General features: G+C 49.5%; 3 protein-coding genes across 3 annotated transcripts; all 3 read right to left on the minus strand.

Moving 5' to 3' along the window:
• Positions 1–1,689: 1,689 nt before the first annotated feature.
• LOC137839274 (uncharacterized) lies at positions 1,690–2,409 on the minus strand. Its single transcript, XM_068648394.1, has one exon. It carries the CDS (start codon positions 2,407–2,409, stop codon positions 1,690–1,692), a length of 720 nt encoding a protein of 239 aa, XP_068504495.1.
• A 3,925-nt stretch (positions 2,410–6,334) lies between these two features.
• Positions 6,335–6,868, minus strand: LOC137839275 (filament-like plant protein 1). Its single transcript, XM_068648395.1, has one exon. It carries the CDS (start codon positions 6,866–6,868, stop codon positions 6,335–6,337), a length of 534 nt encoding a protein of 177 aa, XP_068504496.1.
• A 9-nt stretch (positions 6,869–6,877) lies between these two features.
• Positions 6,878–7,399, minus strand: LOC137839276 (arabinogalactan protein 1-like). Its single transcript, XM_068648396.1, has one exon. It carries the CDS (start codon positions 7,397–7,399, stop codon positions 6,878–6,880), a length of 522 nt encoding a protein of 173 aa, XP_068504497.1.
• Between the last annotated feature and the right edge of the window lie 3,454 nt (positions 7,400–10,853).

Genomic DNA, 10,853 nt, shown 5'->3' on the forward strand with positions numbered 1-10,853 from the left:
AAGCAGGATTGAACGACGGTATAACTCGAAGGTGATGCCAAGGCAGTTTAGAGAAGGCGACCTGGTGATGAGGAAGGCCCACCAGTACGAGATGGAAAACAAGTTATCGCCTAAGTTGACAGGACCGTTCAGAATAATCGAGGCGCTCGGGAACAGCGCCTACCGCTTAGAGACATTGGAAGGAAGAGCGATTCCTCGCACTTGGAACGCCACACACCTCAAGTTATATTATAGTTAAAGCTTTGTAAGTAAAAACGAACATGAAGAGATTTGCAAGCTTTCTGTTAAAACAGTTTGAAGGGGGCACTTTTTTTCCCTAAGGAGGGTTTTTAATGAGGCCACCCAATAAAGAAGAGTTTTCAAAGAATTTAAAGCTTCTAAGATTGCATGCTTGTTGTTCGAAAGTTTTAGAAAAAAAACCTTATCACCTTATCGAAAGTTTAAAGTTATGTTGCATGCTTTCTACGAAAAAGTTTTAAAGTCCCCATCGCTTTTCGGCGATTGGCGGCATTAGTTAAAGTTTTAAAGTCCTCATCGTCTTACGGCGATTGGAGGCACCAGTAAGGATTAAAGACCTCAACGCTCTCGTGCGTCTTGAGGCGAGAAAGATAAAGACCTCCTCGCCGTCGAGCGAGTGCAGGCGAGAAAGAGATAAAGTCCTCAGTGCATCCAGAGGGGAGGAGATGTACACCCTGGGCAAGTTGAGGCACCAGATAAAGTCCTTCTCGCCGTCGAGCGAGTTCAGGCCAGATAAAGTCCTTCTCGCCGTCGAGCGAGTTCAGGCCAGATAAAGTCCTTCTCGCCGTCGAGCGAGTTCAGGCCAGATAAAGTCCTTCTCGTCGTCGAGCGAGTTCAGGCCAAAAAAAGTCCTTCTCACCTCAGAGTGAGTTCAGGCAAGATGAACTGAAAAGTCAGGGTTGTTCGTGACCTTTAAACGGCAGGAAAGGAAGGAAAACGCCTTTCCCCTTTTAAGCGAAACATCAATATTGGCTTAGTAAGACCAGAGAAGACTTCCACGCTTGTAGGTGGTGTGAAGGCAGATAAAATCCTTCTCGTCTTGAACGAGTTCAGGTATGGCGTGAAGGGTGAAAGAAGTTTAAAGGATATCTAAGGTAGGTTCAAAGAGAACACCTCGCTATCCGGCTTATTGTTCTGAAACTCAGGGAGGTAGAGAAGGATCCGAAAGGCGCCTCTACCCCCCAGATGAGGGAACAATAGCCAAGTTATGAAGGCAAAGAAAGCTTACATCGCCATAACCCTATGGCGATGAGAAGAATTCCAGGCGATGACAGGAGTAAAGGCTAACCTTGTCAGGCAGATCATGTAAACTGTATTGTGATACCAGTTTAAGTTAAAACCTGCTGCCTAGTAAGTAACTAATTGCCTTAAGTTTGCGAGTTACGTTAAATGTCATCGCTTGAAGGTTAATGAGTTGCTCAAGTTTTACTTCGAGTTAACAGTTCGATAAATTGTTATGAGATTAATGGTTTGCTCAAGTTCAAAGCGCGAGTAAGAAAGCAGATGAAGGTTAAAGAACGCGAAGTAAACAGAAAGACGAGGTGCAAAAAGCAGAAGAAGTTATATAAAAGTAGTGTCAGTTCAAATACATAAGAAGAAAAATTACAAGTAAAGTTTGTACAAACAAAAATAAGCGCTAAGTCTGAAAAAACAAGTGATGGAGGGAGGTGATTAATCTTCAGAGGGCACGATCTTCCCATCCACCACTTCGTTGCAGATGGACACCATGGTCAGATCAAGCTCGGGGTATTGGCAAGCAACTTGCTCCAGGGCGGCGTCGAACCCGGCGGCAAGGACTTGGGCGGAGCTTTGCTCGAGCTCTTCGGTTTGTTGCTTCAGCTTGTCAGCTCGTTTCTTCAGCTCTTCAGTTTCCCCGCGAGCTTGAGCAAGGTCTTCAACAACCTTTTTGCCTTCGTCTCGCGCCTGGGCCATCTCTGCAACAGTTTTCTTGTTTTCCTCTTGAGCTTTGGCGAGCTCAGCCATGGCGTTGTCCCTCTCCTTCTCGACCTTCCCGAGGAGGACCTCCCGATCAGCTGACCTTTTTTCAAGGTTTTCCACCTTGGCCGCATCTGCTTTCATTGATGCCTCCAAGTTGGCCACCTTGAGCCTATAGGGTACCAGCTTAATCTCCAGCTCAATTTTCTCTTGAGCTAGGAGGTGCAGTTTCTGGCGCAGATCGGAGGCCTCCTTGCGTGCGCCCCTTAGCTCAGCACTCATGGCGTCCTCCAGCCTTGAATGATCGATTTTTGCCATCATCAGGTTGCAAGATAGTTTTTCTGCCTCAATCCTTATCAGGCGGTTCTCCCCCTGGAGCGCTGAGTTCTCGTCCTGAAGCCTCTTGTTCGAGTTCTTCACAGCCTTTGTTATGATTGAGGGGAGGTCCTCTGCCATCATCTTTAGTTTAGCTGTGAAGGGCCCCCAGACCTCTTCGATGGAGGGGGGAAGGCTTGCAGTTGTTGCTGGTGGAGGTGCTGGAGGAGCCTGGTGCTGACTTTCACCACCACCCTCTTGAGTTTGTAGAGCAAGGGGGGCTTCTTGGCGTGGTGGTGAAGTGGGAGATTCGGTTATAAGTATTGGAGAGTTGTGGGCACCTTCATCTCCACCTGGTGCGGCCCCAGCAATAGAGGTGGTTGAAGGAGGACCCTCTCCAGCAGATACGAATGGCGTGGAGGCGCTTGGAGGGTTCTCTATGAAATTAGGCTCGCTGCCTTCAACCACAGGGGGCGCGACTGCCAAGGGTGTTGCTTGGACTAGCGGTGTTGGAGCTGGGGGAGAGGGCGGTGTTGGTGTTGGGAGAGTGGGTGGTGAAGAGGGTGCCACCCTTGTTCTTTTGGTGACGAGGTCGTCCTCAGTCGCCTCGTCATCCTCATCCTCTTGTACCACTTGAGGATTTTTCCTCTTTGGCTTCCTCAAGACAAGCTTTTTTCGTTGGGGGGCGGGCAGTGTCTCTGGAGGAGTTGGACCTTGGGGAGGAGATCTGCCCTGAGCAGCGGCGATCTCCACCACCGAGTTGGGCACAGTTTGGGAACCCGTCGCCAACTTGTGAGTTCTGCACAGGGTAAAAAATAGATGAGTAAGCACAAAAGCAAAGGCAAAATATACGAGTACATGCACGAATAACGTAAACAAGTGGCACATGAATTAAAAACCAAGACCAGTACGCAACAAACAGGACGCCCAATGATAGATGGTAGAAATGCAAAGTCAGTCGGAACACAAAACGAAAACCTTGGTGTCGAGGTAAGGGCTAACCTATATGAGCTTCAAGTTGGACCTTGAGGAACTCGAAGGAGATTATTGAGGAGGTGGGGAAGGTGATGCTGGCGGCTTCTACACTCTTCCAGAAAAGGTAGAGATCTTTGTCTAGCTCGCCCATGGTGTCGGGACTTCTGGGCCTCCTAAAGCTTTCTTTGGCGTCTTTGTTCCCCTTGTGTACCCAATACAAGGGGAAGCCGTCGAGCAGGGAGGGATCTTGGTCGTTGGCGCACACCTTCACGAATTTTCTCTTCCAATCTTTGTAAGATTGCTGGAAGATTGAGAGGATTGACCTCCCAGCAATCTCATTCAGGCTAATCCAGAGGCGGTCTCCTGGATTCTTAGCTTCGAACAGGAAGAGGAAAACGTCAACTGAAGCTGGTAGTCCCAAGTGTGCGCACATAATTTGGAACGCCCTTACGAACGCCCAGCTGTTGGGATGAAGCTGGGCGGGGCCGATATCGAGCTCGGTTAACAGCTCTCTCTCGAAGCGAGTGAAGGGAAGTCTGAGCTTCACCTTCTTGAAGAACGTCGCGTAGATAAAGCAGAACAGCTCGCCGTTGTTCGCTTTATTGTCCGTGCAGATCGGCTCACCTGGGAAGCAGGGCAGCATGGCCATTTTGCTGTCGTGCTCCTTATAGAATGTGAGCTCGGATTGGTCCCCTTTCCTTAGTCGGTGCACACGCAACTCCATGTTTATTGAAGAAGTCTCTTTTAACAAAGTTGAGGTGGCCCAAGGGTAGAGTGCCTTGTAGTCCTTTGGATGTAGGGGGGCGCCTCTGGCGACTAGCGGAGTTGCCTGAGCGGGGTTGGCGTGAGAAGTTGCAGGCCTCTCAGCCTGGGAAAAAGGAGCGCCAGATGCTCGTGGTGGGTTACGCGCTGGTGGAGGATTTGCCCCAGGAGCAACCCTACGCGCTTGGGGTAGAGGGTTTCGCGACGAAGAAGGAGGGTTCGCGGTGGATTTTGTATGAGCCATCGCAAGAACTGCAAAGGAAAATGAAAGGGATGAACAAAGGTTACAGAGAACGACTCGATTGAGGACGAAGAAAGGAGAACGAACGAACAGGAGTTCGTTGGGACGAACGTGATGGAAGACGAAGCCCTAAGTTACGAGAGGGGAGAAAAGGAGAAAACAACCCACAACGTATGCACCAGACAGATAATGGATGATGCGAATCGGTTAAAATGCAGCAAACATCAACAGAAGAAGTAAAAGGGGTACCTTTTGATGATCGGATGAGCGTTAAAGAGAGTTGGAGATTGAGAGAGTCGAGGAGCGTCGTGAGATGCAGAGAAAATAATTAGAACTTTTGAGAATGCAGAAAAATGATGGAACAGTAGGAAGTGCAAAGGGTTTTAGGGGTTTTTCGAACGTTTTCGGAAGCGCAAACGACAGCTGAAGATGACCGTTGATGAAGCCACGTGTCGAGCGATTGGAAAAAGGGGTTTGGTGGAGCGTCAGAAAAGCAGAGGGTACGAACGTTTGGAATTCCGTGCCAGCGCCACGTAGATCGACAGTGATGTGACCTCTTAGTCTTTTCGCTGGACAAGTCTTCGCTTAAGACTGGGGGGCTTGTGTACCGCCCAGGTAGTCGGAAGTGATGACTTGGCAGCAAGCGATAATATAGGCGTGTTGAATGGAACACCTGGCTGACAGAAGGGAAGGAAGTCGGGGAGCTCGTGTAGTCGCCAATCGTTAAGTTGGCGTGCTCCGATCTCTAACATATCTAAACCGGCGGTCACCAGGTTTGTGTCGTAGTCGCCGGATGCGAACCCAGGCGACCAAGTGATCAGAAATCGCCAAGAGGAGGACATCGCCGAAAGATCAGGAAAGCTTGTTCAAAGCTTTCAAAGGGCACGAGTGCGAAGGATGAAGTTATCAGATGATCATTCCCTAGCTAGCTAGAGGTTGAGGCCAGGGAACAGCTTACCAGGACATGCACGGTGAAGCAAGTGAAGCAGATTATGATGGCGGCCGGCGAGACCACAGGGAAGGTGTGCATAGTGACACCCCGTACTCGCCACACAGAAGAGATCGCGCTCCAAGGAAGCTATACACCGAGTTACTCCTTTCATGGGTAACTTAGTCGAACAGCCTGAAGAGTAAGAAGTGACGCTCAGGTAGAGGACTCTCCAAATGGTGACACGTGTACAGTTGGATGCGAGCCATGTGTTCAGATGTGTAACCGTCAGGAGAGAGAAAGTGCACAAATCTATAAGAGATTCTAACGAACTTTTGTGGTACGCGCGTTTAGAACACTTCTTTACGCTTGGAGAATACTTGAGTGACGGGGAGAGTTTTTGCACAGTTCCTTGAGTTCTTAGTTTTCTCTCTTAGAGTTTTGGTGGTTCCGTCACTGACTTGAGCGTCGGAGCGCGATCGGCCGCAGCGGCGCCACTCTGTCTTTTGCAGGTTCTTGAGGTGAATCGAGGTGTGAAGGACGGAAGCCAGCGTGGTGCAAAGCCGATCCAGAGGAAGAATACCTTTGACGTGGCAAGGCTCTTGCATTCTGGTCAACCGGCAGGATCAGGTTTGTTACCTTAAGTATAAGTATAAGTCATCACCGATAATTGATGGTGGCTCGAGTTTACTTTGAATTAACAATTTGTTAAGTTTGTTATAAGGTTAACAGTTTGCTCGAGTTAAAGCAGTGTGTGAAGGATTAAGTTCAGGTAACGATGAGTTACTCCAGTTGAATGAGTGTTACCAGTTATGTTGGTCGATCACGCAGCAGATAGAGAGAGAGAAGACCAAGTCAAGTGAAAACATAGAAGATAGCGCTCTAATAAAAAAAAAGAGTCATATATACATCCCCAACAAAGTTGTGCATAGTTCAAATATTACAAACATAAGACAAATTCAAGGTTTTCAACGAGGAGGTGATGGGGGAAAGCAGTTAGTCTTCAGAAGGCACAATCTTCCCATCCACCACTTCGTTGCAGATCGATAACATGGAGAGGTCGAGCTCCGGATATTGGCATGCTATTTGCTCCAGAGCGGCGTCAAACCTGGCGGTGAGGACTTGAGCAGCGCTTTGGTTGAGCTCGTACGCTTGTTTCTTCAACTCTTCTCTCTCCTCATGAGCCCGAGCCAATTCTTCAACAGCTTTCTTGCTCTCGTCCCGAGCTTGGGCCAGCTCTGCAGCAATTCTTTCAGTTGCTCACGAGCTTCGGTGAGCTCAGTGAGAGCCTTGTCCCTCTCAGCTTCGACCTTCCCCAAGAGGACCTCCCTCTCTGCTGATCTTTTTTCAATCTTCTCCACCCTGGAAGCTTCAGGTTTTTGTGCAGCCTCCAAATCTGCCACTTTGACCCTAAATGGGACCAGTTTGCTCTCCAAGTCAATCATTTCTTGGAGTTGAGTGTGCAGCTTTTGGCGCAAATCGGAGGCTTCCTTGCGTGTGTTCCTTAGTTCCGCTTCCAGCGCATCCTCCAGCCTTGAATGTTCCATCTCCGTCATCAGCAGATTGCATGTGAGCTTTTCTGCCTCAGTCTTTATGATGAGATTCGACTCTTTGAGCTCGAGATTTTCCTGTTGGAGCCTCTTTAGCAAATCTGTCGCAGCTCTTGTAACAAGCGAAGGGAAACCTTCCGTCATGGCCTTTAGCTAAGCTGCGAAGGGTCCCAAGGTCTCCTTGAAGGACTCTGGGAGACTTGAGGCTGATGCTGGAGGTGCTGGTGGAGTTTGATGTTGACTTTCACCACCACCCTCTTGAGCTTGCACAGCAAGGGGGGCTTCAAGTTGTGGTGGTGAGGTTGGGGCTTCTGTTATAGGCATTGGGGAAGCCTGGGCACCCTCATCTTCTTCTAGTGCGGCCCCAGCGATGGATGTGGTGGAAAGAGGACCCTCTCCAACAGATACAAATGGTGTTGAGGCGGCGCTTGGAGGGTTCTCTGCATAGTTAGGGTCGCTGCTTTCGACCACTGGGGGCGCGGCGGCCAGTGGTGCTGCTTGGACTGGTTCTAGCGGAGCTGGAGGTGATGGCGGCGTTGGTGTTGGGAGTGCAGGTGGTGTAGAGGTGGTTACCATTTTCCTCTTGGTGATGAGACCATCCTCGGTGTCTTCATCGTCGTCTTCTTCCTCCGACACCACCTGAGGGGTCTTCCTCTTTGGTCTCTTCAACACCATTTTTTTTCCTTTCTGGGGCGGGTAGGGCCCCAGAAGGAGTTGGACCTCGGGGAGGAGTTTTTCCTTGGGCAACGGCGATCTCCACAACCGAGTTGGGCACAGTTTGGGAGCCCGCCGCAAGTTTGTGGGATCGGGCGATCGCCCTCAATTATGCCAGCTTTCCTTTTCCCAACATTGCGTCTGCACAAGGTAAAAATAGATGAGTATGCCCCGAAGCAGAAGCAGAACAAACAGAATGCCAAAGACAGAATGGTAGAAATGCTAAGACAGTTTCAACACAAAATGAGAGTCTTGGTGTTGGGGTAGGGGCTAACCTATGTACATTTCAAGTTGGCCCTCGAGGAATTCGAAGGAGATTATTGGAGCAGTGGGGAAGGTGATGTTGGTAGAAGCCACACTTTTCCAGAAGAGACAATGGTCTTTGTCCAAATCCCCCATGTTGTCAGGACTTCTTGCTCTCCTGAAGTTATCCCTGGAATCCTTTTTCCCCCTTGTTTACCCAATACAAGGGGAAGCCATCAAGCAACGAAGGGTCTTGGTCGTTCTGGCACACCTTGACAAATTTCCCCTTCCAGTCTTTGTAGGATTGCTGGAAGATGGAGAGGATTGACCTCCCAGCAATTCTATTCAAGCTGACCCAGAGGCGATCTCCAGGATTCTTTGCCTCAAATAGAAAAAGGAAGACATCAACCGAAACCGGCAGCCCCAAGTGCGCGCAAAGGATTTGAAACGCCCTCACGAATGCCCAACTGTTGGGATGGAGCTGGGCAGGGGCGATGTCGAGCTCGGTCAACATCTCCCTCTCGAAACGAGTGAAAGGAAACCTAAGTTTCACTTTCTTGAACAGCGTGGCGTAGACGAAGCAGAACAACTCGCTGTTGTTCCCCTTATCGTCCGCACAAATTGGTTCTCCAGGGAGGCAAGGCAGCACCGTCACATTGACATTGTGCTCCTTGTGAAATGAAAGGTTGGGTTGATCCCCTTTCTTCAGACGAAGCACCCCCACCTCAGTATTTATCGACGAGGTTTCCTTCAGTAAAGTTGGGGTGGCCCAAGGGTAGAGCTCTTGGTAGTCCCGTGGAGAAAGGGAGACTCCCCCGGCTTGTGGTGGAGTTGCTTGGGTAAGGTTGGCACGAGAAGAGGCAGGCCTCTCAGCCTGTGTGGAAGGAGCACCAGAGGCTCGTGGGGGGTTGCGTGTTGGTGGAGGGTTTGTCCCAGGGATAACCCTACGAGTTTTGGGAGGAGGGTTTCGCGATGAGGAAGGAGGATTAGCGGTGGACTTTGTGTGAGCCATCGCAAGAACTCCAAAGGAAAGAAAAGGGAAGAAATGAGGATAGCAAGAGAATGACTCGATTGAGGACGAAGAAGATAGAACAAACGAGTGAGAGTTCATTGGGGTAGACGTTATCAGGAATGAAACTCTAAGTTACGAGAAAAAGAGAAACAACCCACAACGTATGCTCCAGACAGTTAATGGATGATGCAAACCGATTAAAATGCAACAAATATCAGTAGAAGGAGTAAAAGAGTTACCTTTTGATGATCGGGTAAAAGTTGAAGATTGTGGGAGACGAAAGGTTTCGTAGTTCGCAGAGAGAACGTTTAGAATGCTTGAAGATGAAGAAAGATAATGAAACAGTGAATAACGCGAAGGGTTTAAGGGTTTCGAACGTTGTAGGAAGCACAAACGACAATTAAAAACAACCGTTGATGAAGCCATGTTTCGTTTGATTCAAAAGGGGTTGGTGAAGCGTCAGAAAGGCAAAAGAGTACGAACATACGGAAGTCCGTATAAGGGCCACGTAGATCGACGATGATTTGACTTCTTAGTCTTTTCGCTGGTCAAGTCTCAGCTTAAGACTGGGGGGCTTGTTTACCGATCAGGTCATCGGGTGTGATGACGTGGCAGCAAGCGACAATATAGGCGTGTTGAACGGGACACCTGGCCGACAGAAGGGAAGTAAATCGGGAAGTCAGTATAGTCGTCGATCACTGAAGTGCCGTTCTCCGATCTCTAATGTGTGATCATCTTCGATCTCTAGGATGAGGTTAGCCAGAGGTCGGGTCGAGGGAACAGTTTCCCAAAACATGCATGGTGTGCAAGTGAAACAGATCGTGATGGCGGTAGGCGAGACCACAGAGATGGTGCACGTGGTGGCAGCCGGTACTCGCCACTTAAGGGGTCGCACTCCAAGGAAAACCGTGCACCGAGTTACTTCCTATGTGGATAACTTAGTCGAATGGCGAGAAGAGTAGAAGTGACGCTCAAGTTGTGGAAGCTCCAGATGGGGACACGTGTACAGCTGGATGTGAGCCACGCGTCTAGAGGTGTAACCGTCAGGAGAGAGAAAAGGCTCAGGTATATAAGGAACACTTAACAGATTTTTTAGGTACGCTTTTGTTCCGTCCGGTTGACCTGGGACGTCTTCGTGCGCGACCTCAACCGTCAGCTAGGGACTCTTTCCCACTGGTTACCTGTGTGATCCTGCAAAGAAGGACAAAAGGGCGCCCTAGCGGCCGTTTGCACTCCGACGCTCAAGTCAGCCAGCAAGAAACACCAAAACTGTGCACCTCCGTATCGGAGCACCGCGTATGGCACTCTGAAGGTGGTAAAAGGAAACTGTGTTTAGTGTCTATTTCTCCTTCTAGCAAAAATCTTTCCCTAGTCCCTTGTGCGTAACCTCAAGGCTCGAGCAAGCAACTAGAGAGTCTCTGGGAAATTTGCCAAAAGTTCCAACCCTGTTTCCAACATTCCCAACGCTATTTAAACTACCCAAACATTTAAAGCGCCTTAAAACGCTTTTAATATAAAACGTAACGCACTTAATTAAGGCGTCTAATTAGAAAACGTAGCGCATTTAAGACGTTGAAACGCTTGGGAGCCTTTATAGTACCTGAAACGCTCGAAACAGAAACTGTATTGAATGACTTTAATTACCTGGTACCTAACTAAAGGGTGTTTCTATTCTGACCTGGCTGTCGTACACGTGGAGGGCCTCACGACGCCATGACCCCATCTGGGGGCGTTTCTGCCCATCTGGGGACGTTTCTACGTGTGAGTCCTCCTGCCTGGGAGTGCTACTGCGCAAGGGGTGACTTTTTGGGTGCCAAATCACGCCCCAATCATCTAGTCACTCACTTTGAGAGCGTATCTGCCTTCCTCTCGTACCCTGCACCCGGCTACCCTGGGCGTGACCCTCCTCTTGAGTCGTATCTGTCCCAAAGGCGTCTCTGGGGCGGTAGGGGTACTTCATGAGTCAGGCTGCCCTACACTGGTGCTATCACTATGGCCTTGAAGCCACCTTTCTCTTCTCTTTATCACTACCCCGGATCATCGGGACCTGAGGCCTTCCACGGCATCGCTCCCTCCATGGTCTTTCCTGCCCATGGGTATCGGGGAACCACACTGTGATTGCCTTGCCTTAGTGATATTTGACCTTGGCAACGCCCTGGT

This window comes from Phaseolus vulgaris, chromosome 3 (assembly GCF_000499845.2).
Source record: "Phaseolus vulgaris cultivar G19833 chromosome 3, P. vulgaris v2.0, whole genome shotgun sequence".
Lineage (NCBI taxonomy): Eukaryota > Viridiplantae > Streptophyta > Magnoliopsida > Fabales > Fabaceae > Phaseolus > Phaseolus vulgaris.

Coding starts and splice junctions, on each gene's coding strand:
- LOC137839274 (XM_068648394.1), bottom strand. CDS start 2,409: ATGGCAGAGGACCTCCCCTCAATCATAACAAAGGCTGTGAAGAACTCG.
- LOC137839275 (XM_068648395.1), bottom strand. CDS start 6,868: ATGACGGAAGGTTTCCCTTCGCTTGTTACAAGAGCTGCGACAGATTTG.
- LOC137839276 (XM_068648396.1), bottom strand. CDS start 7,399: ATGGTGTTGAAGAGACCAAAGAGGAAGACCCCTCAGGTGGTGTCGGAG.